At 37.0% G+C, this 26,326-nt stretch overlaps 2 protein-coding genes across 2 annotated transcripts; both read left to right on the top strand.

Moving 5' to 3' along the window:
* Nucleotides 1–18,597: 18,597 nt before the first annotated feature.
* Nucleotides 18,598–23,148, top strand: LOC132791298 (L-lactate dehydrogenase). Its single transcript, XM_060800169.1, has 4 exons — nt 18,598–18,757; nt 21,872–22,251; nt 22,314–22,769; nt 22,834–23,148. Exons 2-4 carry the CDS (start codon nt 21,874–21,876, stop codon nt 22,996–22,998), a joined length of 999 nt encoding a protein of 332 aa, XP_060656152.1. The 5' UTR covers nt 18,598–18,757; nt 21,872–21,873; the 3' UTR covers nt 22,999–23,148.
* Nucleotides 23,149–24,122: 974 nt separating this feature from the next.
* LOC132791296 (phospholipase A1 member A) lies at nt 24,123–25,979 on the top strand. Its single transcript, XM_060800168.1, has 2 exons — nt 24,123–24,851; nt 24,914–25,979. The coding sequence occupies exons 1-2, from the start codon at nt 24,686–24,688 to the stop codon at nt 25,852–25,854; spliced, it is 1,107 nt and encodes a 368-aa protein (XP_060656151.1). The 5' UTR covers nt 24,123–24,685; the 3' UTR covers nt 25,855–25,979.
* The last annotated feature ends 347 nt before the right edge of the window (nt 25,980–26,326 follow it).

Genomic DNA, 26,326 nt, shown 5'->3' with positions numbered 1-26,326 from the left:
ATTGCTTCCTGATCCATTACCTAACTAATTGATACCTCCAAGCTACCTTGTTTTCTTGCCAGCACATAATACTGCAATGAATCAGGATACATATTAATAAAAACTTTCCAGATTTATCTCTTAAATCCCAGTACTTCCCGATTGCTTTGCATATGCTCTGCCCCCTCCCCTAAGCCCCCGTCCTCTTGATCTCCATTAAACAATCTGTCTGTTGTTAATGTAATTTTGTGATAATTTATTGGCTCGGTTGTTGCAAGCACACAATAATCGAAATTTTCGGCAGTCGCCAACGGCAACTGTTGCCAAAATAATGGAAAAAAAGAAGGTAGACAACGTCATTCATCAAATAAAATTTACTTAATGAAATTAATAAATAAATTATGATATAAATCTTGTTACAATCGCCGTAGCCTTATGAACGAAGCCGCCGCCAATATTTGTTGGTGTTGCAGTTGCCGCTGTTGTTGCAACGACAACTGCAGCAACAAACAGCAACAGCAACAGCAACATTTTTATTAAAAGCTCTAAATTATTGGCAGTCGCATGCGACGGCGGCAACAAAGCAAACGAGGCTGGACAACTGGACGAATGGACAACTTGCCACATGGAGTCGAGAGCCGAGAGTCGAGCGTCGAGCCAAGTGGCCTGTGCCACATTAACGAGCAAATGTCAATTTCGCAGCAATCTTTTTGCAATTTTTGTGTTTTTAGTTAATAATTTTTGCTGTCCAACTGTCGGCAACAGCAACAGCCACAACCAAAGCCACAGCCACAGCCAAGGGGCAACAGTTGCTGCTGCTGTTGCCGTCGTCGTTGTCAGCGATGCGCGTGCGCAGAAGCAACGACAACAACAACAATAACATCGAATAACAGCAACAATACGTTGCACATACGTAATGTGCTAAAAAAAAATATTTGTGTCTTGCTAAAATTAAGTTAATTTATATTTTTTGCCGTAATAATTTTAATTGGTTTTTCATCGCATTGCCGAGGGTAGCTTAGTTATGCTGAGACTCGAAATTTTATTTATAGTAATTGTCGATTGCGTAGTTGACAATATAATTTAGATGCCTATTTAAGTCGCTAGGTGGTCATAAATGTGTCAATGCAATTAGTGGTATAACCAAAATTTCTAAGGTATATCTATATAATAAATATACTATAACATTTAAAGTAGTTTTACAACTGAATTGATTCCAAATTTCTGCTTACTTTTTACTCAGTTGAAATTGTTTAGAACACTTCATAAATTTAAGTACTTTTTAGAACATGTTATTATCTTTTTTTTTAATCTGTTCATAATTTGTAATTTAATAGGAAAGAGACATATTTTTTGAAAACATTAGATATAATTATTAAACTGTTTTCAATAGAAAGAAGTTTTGAAGCCTTATCTTTTTTTATTATATTATGAGCTTAGGAATAAATTTTCTATTTTTATATAATGTAATTTTCTTCTTCCTAAAAAAAATACCAAAGTAATTTAAATAACACTTCTTTGTATAAAAGAATTTAATATTAATATTAATTTTACAACTTAATTCATTATTCATTTCAGATTATATATTATACAATTGAATCTACATTATGTTTTATACTAAAATTGATTATAACAGTTCATAAATTAAAGGAATTTATAAGAATTTATTTGTATTTTTCTTCAATTCTTATGTTTACAAGAACTCGTCAAACATTTACCATCAATATTAAAATATTATCAGATGAAAGAATTCCGAAATAATTATTTCTGTTCCGTGATGACTCAAAGAATAAATTTGGTAGCTTTCATATTTCCAATTTAAGTAACATATCTTAGTTGGAAAGAATGGAACAATAATAGTAATAAGTAGGAAATTTCACAGCTGAATTCATTATTTTTGTTATATATATTTGCTTGCTCTTTACAGAGGTTATGTTCAGCTCTCAATCAAGATTGTTAGAGTATTTATACATCTAACTCACAAATTTGTATTGGACAGTTGATAAATTTTTTGAATTTTCCGACGTATATTTTGTGATTTTTGTTGCATTTTGTTGGCACGTAAATGTGTCAAATATTGACAATTTATATAAGTAATGCACATAGGTGCCTAGATAGCTGTCTAGATGAGGGGGCGGTTCAAGGGAGGTTTAAGGGGGGAGCGAGAGGGGGAGATGGAGCATAGGCGATTGGCAAGAAATATGAGTTAAACGCGTTTTTTAGGTCGATGCCAATTTTGTGTTTCTTTTTTCCTTCTGCAGTTTGCAGTTTGCCGTTGCTGTTGTTTGTATGTTGCTGCATTGCAATTTTGATTGCTGTTGTTGCAGTTGCTGTTGCCGTGGTGGTGGTTGTTGCTGCTGTAAACAGGAGATTGTTATTTGCAACCCGCTGTGCGTACACCGCAAACTGGACAACTTAATTTGGCTAAAGTCGCTTGTTAGTGTTGCCAGCGAGCCTATAGAGTCATGTTGTTGTTGTTGTTCTTGCTGTTGTTGCAGTTGTTGCTGTTGTTGTTGAAGCTGTTGCTGTTGCGGTTGTGGTTTCGCTCTGTGATTGCCGTGTTGCTGCTGCAGCATCACTGTTGCACATATGAGTGCAGTGCAGTGCTGTGAATAAAGATGAAGTCTGCCCTCCTTTCCCCTTTCCCTCTTGCTCTTCTTCGCTGCCTCCCTCCCCTCGACAGTTCTACAGTTGTCAAAATGGCATTGGACAAGTTTATATAAATCTTTTTTTATTTCCTTTTCTTTTCTCACTCAGCTTGTTATTGTTGCTCTGGCAATTGCTGTTGTTCTTGTTATTGTTGCTGTTGCTGTTGTTCTGGAAACGGCAACAATTAGAGGAACAAGCAGTTATCAAAGTTAATAGAACATTGCTATGCATAACCAGACATTCTTCTTGCTCTTTTTTGTCAGCCTGGGAACATTCCTGGAGCGTTGTTTAGATTGGGAAATTCTTAAGTTTAAATTGAAATTAATGTTAGAGATTCGACTTCAACAAGATTTATCAAATGGTATTTATTTGAAAGGAAATTTTAATTGATATGGCTTTGTTTACGACAACTTATAAGCATATCTTCATAACATTTTATAATAATAATATACTATAATATTCAACTGTTCTGCAGTCAATCCCATTATATTGAGAACTTCCTTTAAACATCTTCCTCATATACTAATTTACCTAATATACATACATATATGTATAATGATTGTTGAAACTTATTCAAAAATCGACTTCTATTTATCATTATTTATTATATATAAAAAAGAATACATCATAATTATTTGCTTTTTGTTTATAACTACTTTACTACTAAAAGAAATGTTATAAATTCAAGATTTTGATATTAGTACACTAAAATATAGAAGTAAGTTAATTTCATTCTTCATTTCGATATCATTTTATAAGAGACCAAGCTTTTATTAATAGGACCTTCTAAAGAATGATTAGCGATAGCTTTACAAACTGAACTATAGGCTATTTACATTTAAGTAAAAACAATAATGGAATTTCGATTGACATGAAAATTTTGCAACGTGAATCTAATATTTAAAGTCTTTTTAGTATTTCATAATATTTCATTTTTAACCTCATCCATAATATTCAACTTTGATCGTTTATATATTCAAACCTTCATTTCAAGTTAATTGCCCTTTGCAATTTCACTATCAATTGCTAATGACTTGCGTTTATTGCCAGTTTGCCAGTGCTTAAAACTCACATCCAATTACTTTAACTAGTCGCGTATTTTGCAGTCATTTGTTTTGCTTTTTTTATGGTGTTGTGCGGTGTCTGGTCTTTGCTTTCGTCCTGATCGTCTATCATCCCTTTGGCCACTTTAATTACTCATGCCTTTTGATTAATTTGTTGACTTGCTTAGCTTAATAATTGCCACACGAGCAACGGGACAAAAAAAGAGATGGGAAAAGAAAAGGCAACTGCATTGCGGCGGCGACATTTTGCCATTTGCCACGCCAAGAGTGTGTTGCAACTTGGCTGCAGCTGCAGTAAGTTGCAACAACTGGAAAGTTGTCGCGTCACATGCAACAAAACGACATTTATCATGTTAACCTTTGAAGTGCATTTGTCTAGACGTCTTCAACGAGAGTTGCTGCTGTTGTTCATGTTGTTGCTGCTGTTGCTGCTGCTGTTGTTGTCGCACCGGCGTTTCCTGCCGCCAGTTATGACAGCAAACGGCATTAAATACAAAAAAAAAAAACACACATACGGAAAAACATCAGAAAGCAACAAGGAATCATAATAATTTGTAATAAATTAACGCCTCGTGTGCACAGCAACAACCACGACAGCAACAACGACAGCAACAGCAACAGCAACGCCTAAGCAAAAGTCGGCATTGGGTCTAGGAGCAAGGATTAAAACACGCCCATGGCCCAAGCCCAGAGCACAGAGCACAGAGCAACTGCAGCCGCGCTTCCTCGTCATCTTCATTAAGTCAAGGCGCGTTGTCGTTGTCGACTTCACATCACAAACACACACACACACCCATCCATACACATATGGAGACAGGTAAGTGGTGCCCAACTCCCTCTGGCCCATATCCTTTTGTCTAATTTCACGCTGTCGTCTCTCATCAAAGCCTGACGCGCGTCCCCGGCGAGTAATTCATCATTTCGCGTGACGTACTCGCCTCCAGCTTGCAACGGCAACAGCAGCAACACACACACATACAGCACACACACACACTCACACATACATAGAGACATAAATTCTCAAGTGCCAAATGCATTTTTTATATGCCTTTGACTTGCCTCCAACTTCTGGCAATGGCGTGACAATCGACGACGCGACGTCTCCAACATGTTGAGACTCAAGCTCAGTGCTTTCTGCTCTCTGCTCTCTTCTCTTCTCCACTTCTCCCCTATCTTTCTCCATCTCCACGACATACTCGTACTCCATCGAGTCCATACGCCATGCTCAAGTCTCGGCAGCGTCGTTAGCTGCTAATTATTCAAATTAATTGTTTAGCTCGAAAGACACGCGCACGCGCAACTCAAACGCCAATCAAAGGCGACAGTTGCCCAGGCCAAAAAAAACATACAGTTGAAGCTTTTGCTCTTCTCTCTTTCCATTGTTGTTGTTGGTGTTGTTGTTGCTATTTGATGTTGTTTTCTCCTGCTCATGTTGTTGCCGCTGTTGCTGTTGCTGTTGCTGCTGACGTTGCTGTTGCCGTTGTTATTGCTTGCTCTCTTAACGACCTACGATTAAAAGTTGCTCCTCAAAACACAAAAAAAAAACCCTTTGTGACCACTCCGAATGCCATTTTCCAGCGTTTTTAATTGAGTTGTTTGGGCGTCTCTGGAGCTGCCACTAGAGATGAGCGCGTGTCGTGACACGACTAGCAGAGAAAAGGATTAAGAAAGGAGCTGCACATAGCTCAGTACTTTTTGGAGAATCCAGAATATACATATTCGTTCCGAGCCTGTGAGAAATATTACTTCTGTGGTATAACAAGAATATTTCTTGAATATATAGACCAATTCTGTTTTCTTTTTCGAATTAGAGTTATAACCCTTCCAATTTTTGTATTCTTTCGGACTTATTATTGTATCCCTGCTATAATATTTTGTTACATTAATGTTCATTATATAAAATAAAGTAACAAATAAGAGAGTTTCTTAATTAAATGTAAATATTTATCGATATAATACGAACATTAATGTTTTAGACTTTTCTCCAAAATTTATTAGAATGTTACACTTATTAAAAAGAAAACATAATTTAAAGAAACTTCATATTTCCATTTTAACTTTTATTTACAGAATTTAATTTAAGCTTTTGATATTATTAACATTTCAGATCATGAGTATATTCATTGAATAAGTGAATATTTGAAAATTATTAGAAATTAGAAACGCCAATTAGCGACATAATTTATTAATTTAAATTTAATAAAACTTACATAAATAAGAAATAATAATAATAAGTAATATGAAATATACTATTAAGATAGGATAAGGTAAATTCCAAATAACATATCATTATTATTCATTCTTTGAATGTAAAAACCATTATGTCATTACCAAACAACCTAATATACTATTGAGATAAGATAACATTTCATTATTTAACATCATTTATTTATAAATATTCCCAAATTAAAAGACTTCCATTGTTAAACTGCCGCTCATCACGCTGGCAACTCTAAAACAGTTTGTATGTTAATTCTGGATTACGAGTATATTTGGCAATTATAGTTCAGGCTGGGAAAGTACTCGAGTACCCATGCTAATACTCATACTCGCATTTGAATTCGTATTCGTACCCACTGACTGGGGCAGTTCCTTTCGAAACTGCCAAACAAATAGAAATGCAATTTGAATGCAAAGTTTAATTTTAACAGTTTTCGTAGTTTTGCGACTTGTTTGCAAGTTCCAATTTAGGTCGCCTCAATGGCATCGCCTGTTAGCTAGCTTGGGCAGATAGTTAGGTAGGAGCATATACACAGGTAGGTAGGCAGGTAGGTTGGGATACCTGTCAGTGTTTTGCAGCCAGTGGAACTGACAGTGGGAAATGCAAAATGAAACTCCCAACTGTCTCTCTGTCTGTGTGTCTCTCTGTGTGCTGTTGTTGTCGTTGATAGACTGCCAGCAAATTGGCTCTAATGGGTGTTAGTTTAAGGAGGAGTTTCAATATGCAACTGCCAATTTGAATTAACCGCAATACAATTCAGTTAATGCAATCCAAACTCGAAGCTGCTTCTCATACTTCTCTCAACTACACAATTCGGGCAATTGAGTTGTTTTCCAGCATTCCAACAGCTTCTCATATTTTGCTGATAAAGGCAACAAGTCCAACAATTTTTACTTTGTTTTTTTTTGTTGGTTTCTTTTGGGCAAAGGACGAATGCAAAAGCGAACAACGACAACTCCATTTATTTGCTTTAGCTTCAAGCAGTTGTTTTATGTACTCGTACTTCAACAAGGAGACAACAAAATTGGTTCGAGTGTTAGCTGTTGATGAGCTGCACGATACCCTGTAAGAAGAGTAACAAGAAAGAAAGTAAAGAAGATGTCTTAGTCATCTATAATGATATTTCGCATGATTTCTATAGATTATAGTATTTTAATATAACATATTTTAAACATATTCAGATCCTCTAGCAAAAGGATAAATCAAGTTTCAATATGCTTTCATAAGAAATTCAGATTTTTTTAAAAACTCATACTTTGATTTCTAAAAGATTTAGTATATTAATATATCATAGTGTGAAAATTGGAATTTCATTAACAATAAGATAAATCTGTAATCAATTTCAGCAACAAATTCTTCATACAAAATTCCGATTCTTGTATAAAGTTTTTCATGGATTTCTATAGAAATATAGTATTATAATATAATATAAGTAAGTAATAAGTCATTTATGTATCAAGTCTTCTCAACATAACTTTCAAACTAAAAGCGATCAGACGGCTCCAAAGTAGTCTTTCTATAGCAACTAAAAAAGTTTCGACTACTATATTTTATAGCACGTCAATTAACACCTCATATCGTCTAATATACCGCCTGCTTATTATGTGATTGGTTTACAGGGTATACAAAAAGTAAACTGGAAATGGCGACCACATTTTTTTGCTTCTGCCCAGCTAAGATTAGCATCGATTTCTGGCTACTGTTGTAGCGACTCTTGTTGAGGCAGTTGTTGTTGTTGTTGTTGTTGTGGTTGCCGTTGTTGTTGCAACAACAGTAGAGGTTGCTGTTGCTGTTGGTGTTGTCAAAAGCGGTTATTTTGGGCTTAAATGGCTTGGAATCAAGAAATGAAATGAAATCGGCAGGGATAAAAATTGCTGTTTGGCCTCCGCCAAAAATGTCGACGATTATGACGACTTTTTGAGTCACAGCGCCAAAGACAAACAGACAGTCAGAGAGACTGAGAGACTGAGAGACGGACGGAGACAAAGTTGCAAAAACGACAACGAAAACGTTTTTGGGATAAATGTTAAAAGGAATGTTTATGCAAATTAGAAGCGATCGCCGCCGCATCTGTTTGATGTCCTTTGCAGAATGAATTGCTGCTGTTGCGACAAAGGGAATGAAGGTGCCTCCAGCTGCTGCTGCTGCTGCTGCCACAGATACTGCCCATGATAATGACGACGATGATGAAGTTTTCGATGACGATGATGAGATCAGAGAGAGAGCTCACAATAAGCGTTGCCAAAGCGATTTTTGGCAACACGAGTAGCAGCGACTCCGACTTTGGTATCGCATTTAATCTCTTCCTGGCAGCTGTTGCTGCCAAACGGTAGCCGCAATTTGGCATAACATTTGTGGCAGCAACAACAACACAACAGAGACTAAAAGTCATTTGTTGTCAGTCTGAGCAATCGTAATCGAATTGCAATTATCATCGAAATTCGAAACATGGTAATTATCTGGCTTGTAATTAAGTTGGCTCGACCTTTTCCTTACAAGCGTCGAAACTTGTAAATCTCTATCGCTAGAGTTTCCATTAAAAGAGAAACGCACTAAAAAAAATCGAAATTGTTATCGAATCCGGCAATCGTTTAATCTATGCCGATCGGAATCGAATCGAATGTTAAAAACGTCACAAAACCATTAAACGAAGTCCGCAGCTCTTAACGCAGATAATTTGCGATCATTTCGCGTTGATGATGCCACATTGATGATGAGATGATGGCGCTGATATCGCGCGAATTGCCAACGATAACGGTCTAAAGTCCACTCTCGACTCTGTGCAACCTGCCATGCAAATATTGTCGCAAAGAGAACCCAAAAATAAAAAACCTGTCACACGAAACCTGGCAACAAGAACGACAACAAGAACGTCGCAAACGACGACGACGATAACAACAACAACAACGACGTAGAAGACTCATCGGCCTCTGTCCAGATCGTGTAGATAGTTAAGATCGCTTATCGAATTGAGTTATGGCAGAGCTAAAAGCCTGCCAAAGTGGGTTTTGATGTGTGTGCGTGTCACACACAAACACACACACACACTCTCTCGCACACACGCACAACATTATTGCTACTAATTTGACGACCTTGCCACTTGCATTGCGTTTGTTCCAATTAAAATGCAAAACTAATAAATACTCGCGCCTCAAACGCGTAATTCACTTTCAGTTTTCCAGTTTCCAAACAAATTTGCACCTGCCACTTGCCAATTGCAATTGAAAGTAATCCGCAGAAATGTCGAAATGTTATCGAAATCCAAGTTTCAATTCAATTGGCAATTGCCAAAATAAAAAAAAATTATGCTTGTTGTTGTTGCCGCCCCCTGTGGCGCTCAAATTGAATATCGTGGCTGAAAGTGAAGTTCGGCAACGAAACCTAAAGTTGTTATTCCTTTTCTATACCCGGTACCCAAAGGATAGAGGAGTATTATATCTTTGTGACTCCATCAAATGTATGAAACAGGCAGAGGAAGGCTTCTCCCACCCTAGAAAGTTCCTGATCGGCGTCAACAGCCAACACGATCTAGCCATATCGTCTGTCTGTCCGTCTGTCCGTATTAGCACCTAGATCTCAGAAACTATAAGAGATACAGATATATATCGAAAATCGATGAAAATCAATTAGAAAGCGTAATTTCGAAGCCATTGTCTTGTACAGACAATAATGAAATGAAAAGTTGGTTGCGATCAAATAAAGTTATGGAGAAGTTATATACGAAGTAATTTGGTATGCTTTGGCTGACCATCTGGTATATTTTACACTGTATGGTATATTTTGATGCCGTACTCAACACACCTCAATACTCAATAAATAGCTTTTTTGTATATTTTTAGTAGTTTTTCGGTATATTAATTTGGTATATTTTTAAAATTAATACCACACTTTTTGGCTTTCAATAAAAATGAACAGCGGGTATCTCACAGTCGAGCACACTCAACTATAGCTTTATAACTTATTTCTCATTGCCTCTAATACGACTATGACATCCACTAATAACACAGTCTCTATCCGCTTTGTAAGGGCACTCGACGCTGGGCGGGCTCAGAGCCAACTCGAAGTTCCAAGCTCCGTTCACTTATGGAATCAAGCCAAAGACTCCCCCGCGAAGTCAACTCGAGTCGAACCGAGTCGAGTCGAGTGCAACGGTGAAAAGTCATAAGAGCCAGAGTCAAAGCCAAAATATGGTTTGTTTTATATATTTTTGCTTTTTTTTTGGGTTCAAGCTGTTGTTAATGGCATGGAAAAATGTCAAGCGAAACCATTTAGCTGCTAGCAAAACGACAATAAGATTGGCTTAAGTATCTTTTGGTTGCTGTTTTTGGGTTAGTTTTCTCATGAACGTATTTGCTGAGAGACAGCTAAAATCAAAAGATATGTTTTATCTACTAAATAGCAGATAGAAATGCGATATTATTAAACTGGTCACTTTCACCAAAAGCAAGAATAAATTAAAATTTAATAAAATGTTTTAAAAGGAGGCAATTTGCAGTTTACAGTCAAATTGTTGGAGTCCCTAAAGGCAAGAACAAAATCAATAAAAATAAAATGCTTGAAAAATATGCAAGCTTCTGTCGAATTTTTAGAAACCATGATTTAGCCATTTTGAATTTCATTTACTAATTTTTAAAGGCCAATAAATAAACTAAATTAATTTTTATATGACCCTTTATTCCTCCGTTCAATATAAATACTGAACTTATATGCTATTAAAAATGCACTACTATATTTATTGATCTCTTTTCTGATTGCATTTAGATTTAATTAAAGTAATTTTAGGCAATGAAAACTTCAGTGGAGATGCTAGATATCATTTATTAATACTGGAGCACGCATTTAACTAAATTGATCATAAAAATATGTAAAAATTTAATAAACAAGCTCAATATTAAAGTCACCTTAGATTTTTGAAAGGCTAAATTTTTTTCTGTAGGAAAAACATGTTACAACAACAATTTATTGAAATTAGAATATAAATTCATTAGTTAAGAATAAATTTCTACAATGATTTGGATTGGTCATTTTTTTAAAATCAGTAACATATTCGTAATTTCAGAGTGCAAATGTGATTAAATTGAATTTAAAGTGTCAAACCTCAAATCGATATTCTACATACTCAAATTTAGATCGCATCTAAGAAAAGCAAAGTGATAATTGTTAGCATACTATTTCTATCATACTAAATACTTTATATAGAATACTCAATATTTAAATTCATAAAGCATATCTTCAAAATCTATTTCACTTTTTCTTTGCTTCACTAATTGCTGACCGAATGTAAAAATTCAAGGTTTCAAATTAAGTTGCTGAAAGCTCAATCCTCTAGCATTTTTTAATAGTCCAGCAATTTAACTTTTGTAAAGTGCTTCTCTAAGAGTAATAGAGAGTATTGAATTTCTTTGCGCTTTGAGAAAGTGAGCAATCAACTAAATTGAACGTTGAGCAAATGATTTTCTTTGCAACATTTGAATATCAAGTTGATGCTTTGATAATTTACTATGGTAGTTGAGGCAATTAATTTGAGTATTGTTAGCCATCCGAGGAGTGAGTCCAAAACACTGTGCTAAATGCTGCGAGTTGGCAATAAAACAAAACTGAAGGTAACACCAACAGTGCAACATTCGCCGCACTCGACACTCGACTATTGCTGTGGCAGTTGCTGTTGCTGTTGCAGTTGCAGTAAAGTCTAAGCGTACCGCAGAGTCGACGAGGAAAAACAAGTGGCCATAAAATATAATAAAAGGAAGTGCTTAAAACTACCAACAATAACAACAACAGCAGCAAGTTTGCGCTGGGCACTGGGAAGCTTGGTGTTTGGTACTTGGAAACTGGGAGCTTGCAACTTGCAACTTGCAGCAGACGTTGCTGTGGCAGGACTCCTTTTACATAGTTGAGTGTCTGAATTTATTACCCGCGATCTAACACGATTTCTCGCACTTGTACCTACAATAATCATTATATTCAAACACACACACACACAGAAATTTACAAGCGCCAAAGCTTTTTGCATATTTGGCATGCAAGAGGGAAAAACTGTTGAAGAGAAAAAAAAGGTAACAAGTGCAGAGTTAGAGTCAGAGCCAGAGTGCAGAGTGCTCATGGCTGCTGCTGCTTGAGAAACTGGTCTGATCCGAGTTGAAGATGCATCCCAGAGCACACACTAAAACCCATTTATGTAGCTCTATCTATACCTAGAATATGTCTGTGTATATATCTTCTATATAGAAGCGTAGTTAGAGCCACATGTGAGTGTATGCGTGTAGTTAGTTTATGTTTCATATAATTTGCCTTGGGCAAACCCTGAGAGATGCCACCATCATGCACAAACTGCTATGTTGCATTAATGAGCAGCAGGCAGCAGCGACAGACAACAACAACAACAAACACGAGAGATTGCAACGAAACAAATCTTAAGCACAGGGTAGACTAGACTAGAGTGTTGGCAAAACTGCAATTAAAAGAAAGTGTATCAAGGAAAATAAGTGGAAAGTGTAATCCGCAAAAATTGCTTAATTACTTATCATTAATTCTAGCATGTTAATATTTTTCAGCTAACCTAAGAAAGCTGTTAAGTTACATAAGTTAATTATGTATTAGTTTTAATTTTAATAGTAAAATATCTAAACTTTTTAAATAAATATATAAATAAAATGAAATCTAATTAAAGTTGCTCGAATTGTTTAATTACTTCTTATTCTTCTTTTTAGCAACTTCCAATTCATAATTTTCTTTAAAACCTTATGTATGTACAATCATCTAATATGGATTTTTGCATATTGTGGATTTTGTCACACTTAATAAAGTTGTTTAATACTTTATTATTTAATTTAATAATTGAAATTAATAAGCTCACTTATTGCATTCATAGATTGATGACTTTTAGAGCTCTTATGTCAATTTAAGGCAATTATCATCGAAGTCGCAATATATATTATATTACAAAGGAAATTTTAAAAGATATTGTAAATGACAGTTTTGGTTAAGTTTCATTACCACAAATGCCATAAGAGACAATTTATTATATGTTAAACTAACAGTTGGTGTACTTCTAAAACTTTTTTTATTTAATTGGTAATTCTGATGATACAATATATGTATTAACGTCGAAGCAAATAAAGATTCTTGACAAATTCCCACAGGAGCAACATTTATAAGAGAACAAATGAGAAACAAATTGCTATTATTATAATTCAATTACAATACTAACAATGTAAGATTAAGTAATGTTATAAGAAATATTATAAGGTTTTGGATAGAGGAATAGACCATATTCTCTAAAATTGTCTTCCATCAGGACAAAAATATCTTGCTCATTCAAATTTCTTTTAAAAATATGAAATTTGTCTTGACTTACAGTAAGTATTTTAAAAAACTCTTTATAGACTCGGGTTACACACAAAACTCCTCATTACAGCATATCTAGGAGTCTAAAAGTATATCACAAGTATTTGAAGGAAGTGAATAATGCTGCAAAGTTGCCACTAGTTTGATTATTTTTTTGTAGTAGCATCTCGCTTGGTTCGCTTGCAGACCAAAAAAACTAACTCACAAGAACAGCAACAACAAGAAGACAACAACTATGGAAGCTTGTCTATAAATATTTTGTGGCTGGCATCGAGATGACTGAGAAGGGGAGAAAAGAGAAGAGTATGGTGTAGAGTATAAAGAAATTCAGGCATGAGATTACAATCGCTTGTAATAAATACCTTAAGTATCACATATATCAGTAACCCAAGGACGTGCATCGTAAGTCAAGCTGAACATTATTATTAAGCGGAGCCACCACCAACAGCAGGCGCTGTAAAGTGGAGGAGAGAGAGAGATAGAGAGAGAGAAACGGGAAGGGAAACTCAAGCAACTTGACTTACGTGCAACAATTTAACAACTTAATTATTGCTAAACTACGTCAGCAACAACAACATCCACAACGACAGCAGCAGCAACAGCAGCAGCAACCGAAGCAGCGAACGTGAAAGACAACAACATATAGACATAAATAAACAACGGTGCGTATGAGTAATATTCGTGGCGGCAAAGTCGTGGCGAGGCTGAAATAATAATAATAAGGAGCCTGCCAAAAAGATTGCAATGCGCGATATACACAAAGATGATCATCAACAGCTAAAACAACAACAACAACAACTGGAGGCAACCTGAGCCAATTGGCTGCACTTTGAGAGGAGGAGGAAGAGAGAGGAAGAGTCAGAGTCATGTGGCAGGGATTGTGCAAGGAACGGAACGAAACGAAACATTCGCTTGTCATTGAGTAATCTATCGACAGCTTGGCCATTTAGTCACACACACACACACACCCATACATACACATTCTGAGCGCTGAACTGTGTGTGAAAATTAGCATAAAAACGCAATTTTTGAATATTAATGTGCAGTTTGGTTCGTTGGTCGTTTGGCGGTTGCCTGCAACATTAAATGCAACTGTTGCTGCCGAGCTGCGGCAACATCATCGCCACCGTCTGGGAGGCGCATTGCGTGCAAGGCCAATAAGAAGAAGCAACGGCAAAGGCAACGGCAGCAGCAGACGTTGCCACTTGGCTTACTCGTTTTGCCAACTCGAAGTTGCAACTCGAAGTCGCAACTCGGTAATCAGATCCCCTGGCATTGATAACAAACACAACACTTGCTGTGGTTTTTGGCGCTATCGCATAAGTTGCATTCTGCCTTTTTGCATCTTTCACTTTTCTGTTTGGCACGCATTTGCTCTCCCCTTTCCCCTCCCTCCCCTGGAAACTCTAGATTAAGGATTAGTTATTATTGGACTGTTGCACAGCTTGAGAAATGTTTGTGTCATGTTTTTCTGCTGTAATCTACAAAACGCACAACTTCCCACTCGTTTACCTCAACGCCTGACTTACTCACTCCCTCTCTCTCTCTCTCTCTCTCTCTCTCTCTCTCTCTCTCTCTTTCCTTCTCTCTCTTTAGCTGTTTCTCTCAATCTTTCCCTGTAATCTTTGGCTAATGCATTTCACCGACTGAAACAAGTCGCAAGCAACTGCTAAATGCTACTGTCAATTGTCAAAATATATAAACCAAATGATTTCGATAGTAATCAAACTAAATAAGCTTCATGAAATTAAATTAAGAAAATAAATACTTCAAAAAATGTTTCATATCTTTAAATCAGATTTCATTTCAAATTTGAATAGAGTCCAAGCAGTATTTTAAGCAGTGCACATAACACAGACAAAGCAGTGCAATTCAATTAAAAACAAAACCCCAAAAGTATGCAATATTATGTACTCACATAATATGTAGGAGAATAATAATATAGAAGAAACTAATTTCAATTGAGTACAAGGACTTCAACTCAACAATAATTAAATATTTATTATTTCAAAAAAATACAAATAATATTTGAGGAATCTAGGAAATAACTTTTTGACGGCATAAATTTAGAATTTCATTTCAAGATCTTGATGAATTTGACACACATACATACATATGTACATTTACCATTTAGTTATAGTAGTTATCATACTCTTTTCTATTTGAAGGACTTATAGATAGATCGTGTTGCTTTACTAAATTATGAAGACTAGTATAAAAACATTCTCAGCGTAAGAGGAAACAATGATAATTGAAAATTTTTTTAATTAGAAATGTGCTCAGAGTCCAAATATGCAATCACTGATATAGTGAGCTGAAATACATACTTATTTATTTGCATAACATTGATTAGCTGTTGCCAAAGCATTTGGAATCTTATCTAAAATCTATAACAAATTGTGGGGCGCGACCCACTGAAAAAACTTGCTGGCGCCATCTATTGTGCAGTAGTACAAATAAGTAAGCATGCTCTTGGCTTCAATGTTAGTTACTCTCAATGGCCGCTAGGTGGCTCACACTTGTAGTCAAGACAAGAACCTACGCAGCAGTGCAGAATTTTAAGCTAAATGAAAAGTAAACAAATTGCTGCACATTTCAATTAAATGTTTACCCGTTAAACATGCTTGATAAACAAACACTATTTGTATACTTTGCTGATACAAAGCAAAAAATGATATCAAATACGCTGCTGCTAGTCGAATATAGATTTCACCAGAAACAATGCAATGTCGCGACGCTAACTGAATCATAGTTAAGCAGAAAACTCACAATGAATGGTTGTTGTTGTTGTTATTGGGGGCGGGGGCGAAGAGCAGATCAAACAAACAGAACGCGACGTCAAGTTCATTAACCCAAACAAAACACGTTTCGACGAGTGCAGCAGCAGCAGCAAGAAGAAGAAGAGGAAGAAGTACTTGCTGTTGTTGCCCAGATTTCACAAGGTAGGCCAATGACGTCGTCACAATAGCCTCGCAGAGGTCGGAGAAGAAGAAGACGCAAATGTGGGTCAAACACTTTCACAAAATCCGCGCTAATTGCATTTGCCGGCGGAAGTCTCCCATCCCCCCTTGCACTCTCCACATACGTTGATTCAATCCACACTTGCAGTTGTGCAATGTGCGTTGTCTATGGGGGGTCTGCGAGAGCAAAAGAGAGAGAGAGAGACACATTGCAGAATTGAGCATGAATCACTAGCAAAAAAAACCACTGAGCGTGTGTTGTCTGTCACGAACGCCGCTAAAAGTTGTTTGGCGCCTCTTCACCCGGTTCTCTAGTGACCGCTCTCTCTTCATTTCTCTCTCCCTCTATCTCTCTCTCTCTCTGTGCAGTGCAAAGCTCAGGTAAGCATCGACGTTGTGACGTCACAGGCGCGTTTGGAATTGGTTAATTTATGTTAATCGAATTATTCAATGGCATTCACTGTGAAAATTGCAAACTTGACTCCACTTAAGAAACGGGTATGTGGAATTTATTGTCTAGTTTGGCTAACATTGATTATTTTAACTATATTTGCATTGTCTTGTAGTAAAAATCGAGTAATTGAATAAGTATTACAAATAATTTTTAATTATTTTTAAAAATGGTGAACAAATGTAATAATCATATGCTATGATTGAATAAACAATGGAACATAAATTTCAATATTTTCAAATATGGAGAAAAATATTCAGACAATTCATAAATAATAAATGATATTGAACAAAAATTTAAATAAAATCGTATAAAGTAATTGGAATGGTTGAAAATAATATTATAATATTTTCAAATATGAAGAACAATTTCTAAAAATTCAGAATAAATCATATATAATAAATAGTATTGACAAATTTTATAAAATCATATCAAATAATGGAAAGAACACTCGATACCAAAATTTGAAATATTTTCAAATATAGAGAAAAGTATTCACGCAATCTTCAAGATAATAAATGGTATTGGAGACAAATTTAATAAAAAGTAATTGAATGAGAAATCAAAAACTATTTGCAATATTTTCAAATATTGAAAAAAATAATTATAAAATTCAGAATAAATCATAAATAATGAATGGCAGAAACAAATTATATTTATTTTTTTGTTTTCCAGCTATACAACTTATATACAACTTTATGCTGCTAGTTACTAACCTTATATTTCTATATTCTTAATATGCTCTTTCTTTTTATATATAACTATTTTATTTTATTTTATTTTTCAATACTTTAAAGATGACAGCTGAGTGATTTACGAAAAGTAAACTGAAGCAAATTTTGTATGTTGAAAAATGTGTTTAAAAAAGTTGATATATGTTATGTATATAGGCTGCAATAGCTTATAATCTTTCTAGTAGTAAAATAGCTGTTTATATGTTAAACAAACAAAATAAATAAATATGAAAACCACAAATTCATATCCACATATATAATAATTACTGAGTGTTCGAATCATATGATTTGTATAGTATTAATGTGCTTTCAATAGTTTAAGATATTAAGAGTGTTTAAAAGAGAAGAGTTCATTTTGGGAAATTTCGAGGTCTAGTTATAAAAACTGTTCTGGAATGTGTCCTCTATATAATTTATTATTTTAAGTAAAGAATTACTTGCATCTTGCTGCATTGCTGATGCTGCTGCTGTTGCCTTGGCAGCTGGCCAACTTTATAGTGAGTGTATCTACAGACTCGTGATGTCTCTCTCTCTGTCTCTCTTCCTGCCCCCTCCCCAAGTGCTTGGGCAAGTGTGATCGGAGGCACGTGTGCCACGCAGAGGTCCAAATAGTTGTGCCTCCAAATACGCACACACTCCTTACATAGATACCAGCCAGATATACCGATAGATAGGCAGCTGTTGCAGTCACGCGGCTGCAACCACCGCATAACAATTGCAGATCGAAAAGTATCTGCTGGATACAATTTGTAAGCAGCAGGCATAAACTGAGTAGCTGTAAATGTAAATGCTAATGTAATGCACGGCACGAGGCACAAAACTCACCCACAACTCCAGGCACAACAAAAAAAATCAAATAAAGCCTAAAAATAGCCAACAACAACAAGAAGCAAAAGAGGCAGCGCAGAGGTCACCTTGAATAAGGCGCAAGTTTAGCTGGGAACCCAAAAAAAAAAAAATAAATAAATGAATAACTCTGGAGCGGAAGAAACTGAGCGAGAGAGAGAGAGGAATAGAGCGAGAGCGAATTGGGAGAGACTCGCTTTGCTTTCACAATGCCGTTTAGGCCATTTCGTCATTCATCCTGACCGGCAGCTGTTGGCAGCGACGTCGACGTCGCCGTTGACGTCGACAGCTGCTGCTGCTGTTGTAGAGAGCGGCTACAAAATCCAGCGGCGGCAGCAAAATTCCAACGAGTCTCGCGTGTAGCACAAACAGTTCGCAACGAGCGCGCAAACTGAACGGAACGTCGACGACCTCTAGCTAACATAATAGCAATCCAGAGGCGCCACCGCAAATCCATCCAACACATTCAATTCAAGTGAATTCCAAATAAAACCGAAAAACCAAAAGTAAGCAAACGCAATAAAAAATACAATCATAATCAAGCATATCAACGTTCAAAAAAAGTTCACAAGTGTTTATACCTAAGCTAATTTCCTGTGTTGCAAAAAGTGCATTCAACTTTCTGGCCAAAAACGCCCTTGGCCTTGTGCTAGGGCACTTCCTGTCTGCTTGCCCCCTTTTTATGGTACATTTGTTGTGTGAGAGTCACTTTCACTTTCGTTTTCCTTTCGCAACGCATGCGTCGAATTTTCCAACCCAAAAATCGAAAAACAGCTGTGCTGAAATTTTTCTTTTCATTTTCCGTTTGCTGGTAATTCCGACACATTTGACTTTCACAGAAGGTCATTTGATATTGCCTGTTCTGGCCTGGCCTAGTTGCTTGCAACAAGTGAACTTGTCCAGTGTTGCATGACGAAACCTCGATAAATCGCATGAAACTGTCACCAGAATGACCTCATATCAGTTATTTTAACTACGAATGTTTCAAGCAGTTCCACAGAATACAATCTCTAAAAAAAAACAGTACGCTGATTTACTGAAAAGAGTATGAAAAAGTTAGTTTGCTATGAAAATGTATAGCAATGTCAGCAGGGGCGTTTTCAGGCCTTTAATATTGAATGTTGAACTAACTGTTCCATTAGAACTCAGCATTCTCTAGGCAGATCTTGCTGAAATTTCACTGAATATCTTCTTAATGTTATAGCTGAGGAATTTTCTTGTAATTGAGATATTGTCATTGCTCCCTTTGATTTTTTATAATTTCTATATTAGGACAATTTGCTGAAACCCGTTAATTTTGTTAATTTGAATTGCAACAGATATCTTTAGTGGTGTAGGTGATGTATTTCATTTAGCTATTATACAAATTTAACTTTTACTTTAAATTTCAACATTATTTTACTGAAAGATCACAAGAATTAAATTTTTCTCTGTTCAAATTCGTAGTTTCTCTGAGATATTAAAATATCCTTATCCATATAAGCAGCAGCTAAGACAAATGTGTTACCTGAAGAAGAATTACAAGTTTATTTTAAATTTTTAACTACTCTATTCTATTTTCACTTGAAGAGCTGCTAAATAGTTCCAGTTGAAACTTAAAACGTCTTGTTGTTGTCCGAAATTGTATGCGAATTATAAGTTAAATTTGAAAAGATATCGGCAAATTAATATTTCATTGACAAAAGTTGGCTAAAGAAGAATTTTAAGTTCATTTGAAGTTTATATACTTCTCTTTTCTGTTTCTACTTGAAGAGCTGCTAAATAGTTCCAGTTGAAACTCAATATGTCTTGTTGTTGTGCGAAGTTATATGCGACTTATAAGTTAAATTTGAAAAGATATCGACAAATTGATATTTCATTGAAAAAAAGTTGGCTAAAGAAGTTCATTAAGTTCATTTCAAGTTTACATACTACTCTTTTCTATTTCTGCTTGAAGAGTTCTAATACAAACTCAAATCAACTTGATTCTTCTTGAAGTTGTACCTGATACAGAAGTTAATTTTAGAAAAGAAATCGATTAACTCTAGTCATTAAATTTCTCATACTAATCACATTACTTTGACCAGCTTTCTTGAAAATTAGTTCCTCATTATATTGAATCATAAATCGGTAAATAGTCTTGCAAAACAAGCGATAATCACGCTTTTTACAACTCAATTGCAGCTGTATTTCGAGTTGCTGGTTACGAGTTGTTATTCTGGTCAAAACCGCACACTTAATTAGAAAAACTCTCAAGTTCAGGGTAAGGGCAATACAACGAAACGAAACGAAGCTGAGTGCAATTTCTTAATTAGAAACGTGCTCAGCTCAGTGCTACAATATATAATCGCTGAAATAGTTTACCCCTTTAAAACATACATATATATTTGCATACTTGGCTGATAACTGATAAGCAGCTGCCAATTGTTTTGCAATCTTATCTGGGAATCTAATGCAAACATTGGCGTCCGACCTACTGAACCCAGAAATTGGAAATTGCGATTATGGAGGAGTGTACTCAATACATACGTCATGAAGTTTAAAATACAGAAATAACGCAAATATTATTCATTTCTGGTATCGTAATTAAGTGTGCGTTGGATTAGCAATCGATTGTTCAGTGCGGTAATTAATGGAATGACTTATCGATTGATAAGGTAAACTTTATTTCCGATTCTAATGATGATTAGTTGAACATCATGATGAGGTTGTCATATCATATCAAGTCTCGAGTACTTCTGCGAAATTTCTTAGAAGGTCTTTCTGATAAAACACAACACCCATTACGACGGGGGTTAATGAGGTTTTATTAGCTCGAATGCCAAATTGAATTCGTGTGTGTGTGGCATGTGACGATGGTTTTCCGCCCCCTCTTCTTCCTCCCCCCTGCAATTCATCCTAGAGTCATTCGCATATAAAGCGGACAGCCACGAGCAAAATAGAAATTATTAATAATAATTTGTTTGTGGCGGTTTTCGGCAAAAATGTTGCGTAGAGGTTTCACTACCATCAGCTATTGCTCTGGCTGCTGTTGCGTGTCTGCGATAGATATGACCTTCATGAAGGTTAAACAACGCCGACACATAGGTCTGTCTCCGTCTCCATCTCCGTCTCTGTCACTGTCACTGTCTCTGTGAATGGTTGATGAATGAATGCGCGTGTGAGTGCCGCTGATTTTTATATTCCACTTTTACTTTCGCTTGGCATTAACTAATTCTCGCTAATTTGGATACTATACAAAAAAATAGAGAACTTGGGCACGTGACAAACACAAGTTGATACTAAACAAACGGAATCACACTGAAATCCCAAATGATTTGCGATATCACCAAAAGGCAAACCAATTAAACAGGATTCCGTGTGCTCAGCCTAGATATATACCTTTGTGGTTTGAACTTCAGCTTTAATTCAATTCCTTGCTAAAAAAAGTAATTCCCGCAATTCATTCGCTTGTGATCAGAAATCACCGAACACCAAACCACTAAATTTATTTACCTTGCCAGGGAATTCTGTGCCCAAGGAATTTTGTGGCCAGGGAATTCTGTGATCCCTGTGCTTAGCCTAGACATTAACCTTACTTACTTAAGTTATAATCATAATTCATTTCCATGCTAAATAATCATTCTCTCTTTTTTACTTAGCTATGGCCGCCGTCAAGGACAGTCTGTTGGCCCAAGTGGCTGAGGTGTTGCCCAGCTCGGGACACAAGGTCACCGTTGTGGGCATCGGCATGGTGGGCATGGCCAGCGCCTTCAGCATTCTCGCCCAGGGTGTCTCCAAGGAGGTCTGCCTCATCGATGTCTGCGCCGACAAGCTGCAGGGTGAGCTCATGGATCTGCAGCACGGCTCGAACTTCCTCAAGAACCCACAGATCACCGCCAGCACCGATTTTGCCATTTCGGCCAACTCGCGTCTGTGCATTGTCACCGCCGGAGTGCGTCAAAAGGAGGGCGAATCTCGTCTGTCGCTGGTGCAGCGCAACACTGACATCCTCAAGAACATCATCCCCAAGTTGGTCGAAGTAAGTGGTGCTCTTTCCCTTCTTTATACATTACTAATACTGTCTTTCTTTCCACTCTACAGTACAGCCCTGATACCATCTTGCTGATGGTCTCCAACCCCGTCGATATCATGACCTATGTGGCCTGGAAGTTGTCGGGTCTGCCCAAGAACCGCGTCATTGGCAGCGGCACCAACTTGGACTCCTCCCGCTTCCGTTTCCTCATGTCGCAGCGTCTGGGCGTGGCACCCACCTCCTGCCACGGCTGGATCATTGGCGAGCACGGCGATAGCTCGGTTCCAGTTTGGTCTGGTGTCAACATCGCTGGCGTTCGCTTGCGTGAACTGAACCCGACTTTGGGCACCGGCGAGGATCCAGAGAAGTGGAATGAACTGCACAAGCAAGTGGTTGACTCCGCTTACGAGGTCATCAAGCTAAAGGGTTACACCTCCTGGGCCATTGGTCTCTCCACTGCCTCCTTGGCCTCGGCCATTTTGCGCAACACCAGCAGCATTGCCGCCATCTCCACCTCCGTCTTGGTGAGTTAAGAACTTTTTTCTGTTTTTTTCTTATACTAATTACATTCATCTATTTCTTCTTCAGGGTGAACATGGCATTGACAAGGATGTCTTCTTGTCGCTGCCCTGTGTGATCAACGCCAATGGCGTCACTTCCGTTGTCAAGCAGATTCTCACCGACACCGAGGTGGAACAGCTGCAGAAGTCGGCCAACATTATGGCCGATGTCCAAGCTGGTCTAAAGTTCTAATTTAAGTCAGCAAACAAGCAAAGTATTCTTTGTCTCCACCAATGTTTATTTTTAGTCCATTTCTCAGACACATTATTTATTATTTAAAGTATTTCTTTTGGGTTCGTTACAAATAAATTTTAAAAACTTAAGTTTTATTCTTAAAGAAAACATCAACGATTTACAATCATTTATCAATTGTTAACTATAAAACTGTTATTGCAGTTGAAATTTGTTAAAATCTTGCAAAGTACTACTAGAAATTCTAGTTAGTATGCTAAACAACCATCGCTACCTCAGAAACTAGCGTAAATCTTGAATGGCTTTGCACCACGACGGGCATTAGTCATATTTATCGCATATTTAAATGATTAAATCATATAGTCAAATTTATTATAATTGTATGTTGAGCACCTAGTTGTCTTCTCGCACACAATTAAAAACAAAAATTAAAATTATATGGATACAAAATGAATTCACAATGAAATATATCGATAACTATGCTATCAACTCCACAAACTTAAGCGTTCGAAAACTTCAATGAAAAAGAAATGAGAATGAAGCTAGGCAAAGGCAAGTCGGATATTGAATACTCTTATGAATCAACTCTTGTGGTAACTTATTAATGAAGATGATTGAGTCTCGAAGAAACATGGAGAAATAGAGGGAGAGTGTGAGAGATAGAGACAAGAAACATGGAGAGATAGAGGGACAGAGTGAGAGATAGAGACATATAACAAGAAGCTTTCACTTATCGTTAGTCTTGGCTTCATTCATAAAGTAGATAATAATATAATCATTATATGTCTACCAAATCTTTTGAAAGCATGGCATAGCAAAGCTGAAACTGAATTCAAGTTTATAACAAATTTAGTGAGAAGAGATAATCAAATACTCAACATACGCAACCTTTTCTTCAAGAAATATCTAACTTTTTCCTAAATGAACCAGAAGTTACTTGATATATGTATGTGATCTATGATATGATATATGATCTTCTACGATCTTTCACACATTGGCTTAAAGACACTTGCAGCAGGCTTCTTAAATACCTTGAAAGAAATGGCAAATTATATTTTAGTAAAACTGAATCTTCATTTTTATCATTATTATGTCAACCATTTGACAAATTCATTCAATCTTGTCAGCTTCAACATATGTGCTGCCTATAAAGATCTTCTCTACAACAAGTTTCAACTAGACATCTTTAATGTTAAGCTTGTCGATAAATAAACGGCAGCTTTTCAATAAATGAACTAGATATCTTGAAAACCGAGACTGTAGTTTATCAAGAAGTGAACGGACAGACAGACAGCCGGATTTTCATAGAGTATTTCACATTTGATAGTCAAATTATGTGCCTACAAGTAGCGCATGCTAAGCGTTTGCTTGTTGAGGCACGATTCGACACGATAATCAATCGACTTGTAGATAGATAGCTCAACGAGTGTTATCTTAAGCGACAGAAAGCGCTTATCTATGTGACAGTAGTGGGGCGAGACGTAAGCCAGACACTTTTTCAATTCCAAGATTCGACTCGAATTGAGTCGAACGTGCAAAATGCCGAATAAAGCAACCACCCCAAAAACTAAACTGAACTGAACTGAGCGATAAGCTAGAAGATAAGCGAAGCTCAAGCTCAGTCTTAACGTGGCTATAAAAGACGCTGCAAGTGCGCAGAGCTGGCCAAGTCCAGACCAGTCCAGCCATGAGAGAAGTTCAAAGAATTAGCCAGCGATTGGCATTTGTTATAGGCTCTGTACTGTTCCTTGGGCTGATCAGAGGAAACTCTGCCTCAGCCAGCATCAATCGCATACAGAAGCACAATCTGGAACTGCTTTCAGAGCAACTCAATCGCGGTTGGCATGCCTTCTGTAAGTCGAAGCATCTCTGGAACTAATTACTTACTTATTAAAGATAATCAATCGATTTACAGGCGATGCACCTGTTGATGAGGGCGTCATGGCCTTGTTCGATGGCATCAATCCCAGCGATGCGCGTCTCCATGTGATGACGATCACCAATCAAAGCATTCAACTGCCCATCAAATCCATACCGGAAATTCGTGACTTTGACATCAACCCAGAGAGAAGAACTTTAATTTATGTGAATGCCTTTCACACCGCAGACAGTTATTTCAGTGTGCAGGAGCATTTGATGCTGTTGCAGACAACGCGACGGGATTTGAATGTCATTGTTGTGGACTTTGCCACCAATGTGGCACAATTGTATTACACGGTGCGGCATCATCTCTCCGTTCATGGCTATTCCATCTACAAGTTGCTCAGCGCTCTTACAGATGCGGGAATTTCTGCCGAAGATATCACACTCGCAGGACATTCGGTGGGTGCAAATATTGCTGCTTTAGGTGCTGATCTCTATGCGAAGAGTAACAAGCGGCAGGTGGCACAATTGATTGCCATCGATCCGGCCACAATGTGTCGCACCACCGACATCTTGGTGCGTCAAGGTGTTGCAAGTCGTGTGGTTGTGTTGCACGGCGAGGGCGATGTGTTTGGAGTGCGAGTGCCGTTGGGTCATGTGGACATCTATCCCAATGGCATTGGCTACTTTCCGCGCAAGAAACTTCAGCCGGGCTGCGAGACCAAGATCTGCAGTCACATGTATCCATTTGTCTTGTTCATGGAGGCACTCATCGAGGGCGTCATGATTCCGGCCACCAAATGCGAGAATTGGGCCAAGTTCAGGCAGGGCGATTGCAGTTTTGAGAACACTTTAAATATTGGTCTCATCTATCCACCGAATGCCAAGGGTCTTTACTTCTGCATGACGCAGCCGAATCCTCCATTTACGTACATGGAACATGGACTCAGGTACAAGACGCGACAGCCAGAAGCAGCCAACGTTCAGGCTTAGAGCCATCGAACAGCGGATTAGCTGTGGCTTAGGATTAACAGTTTGTTTTTATATGCATAGTTTTAGTATAAGCGAAGGGTGTAACGAGTGAGCTAATGCAGCTTAGATAAACATTATTAAAGTACTTATTTATGAGCATTTTGGGCTTATTATTTCATTTAAACTACCAAAAAAGATGCCTAAAATAATCTCTGGATTATTTGTACAAACATTGCTTAAGGTATGTTATTCCTTACAAGTGTCCATGAAATATATCAATTCAAAATCAATATCAATTTCAAACGGCATCATTCCCATGCAAAAATGTCACAGCCTGAAAGTATGCAATATTTTAGTGCACAGACGCAATGAACAGTGCTGCCAAGTTTTATAAAGACAAAGCCACATACTACGCCATGTAGATACATATTTATATACTTATCATAATATTTGCAATGACATTATTAGTATATCATAAAGAGCATACATTTCA

Source organism: Drosophila nasuta, chromosome 3 (genome assembly GCF_023558535.2).
Source record: "Drosophila nasuta strain 15112-1781.00 chromosome 3, ASM2355853v1, whole genome shotgun sequence".
Lineage (NCBI taxonomy): Eukaryota > Metazoa > Arthropoda > Insecta > Diptera > Drosophilidae > Drosophila > Drosophila nasuta.
Note: the sequence above shows the minus strand (reverse complement) of the source record. Positions and strands in the feature narration are given on the sequence as shown.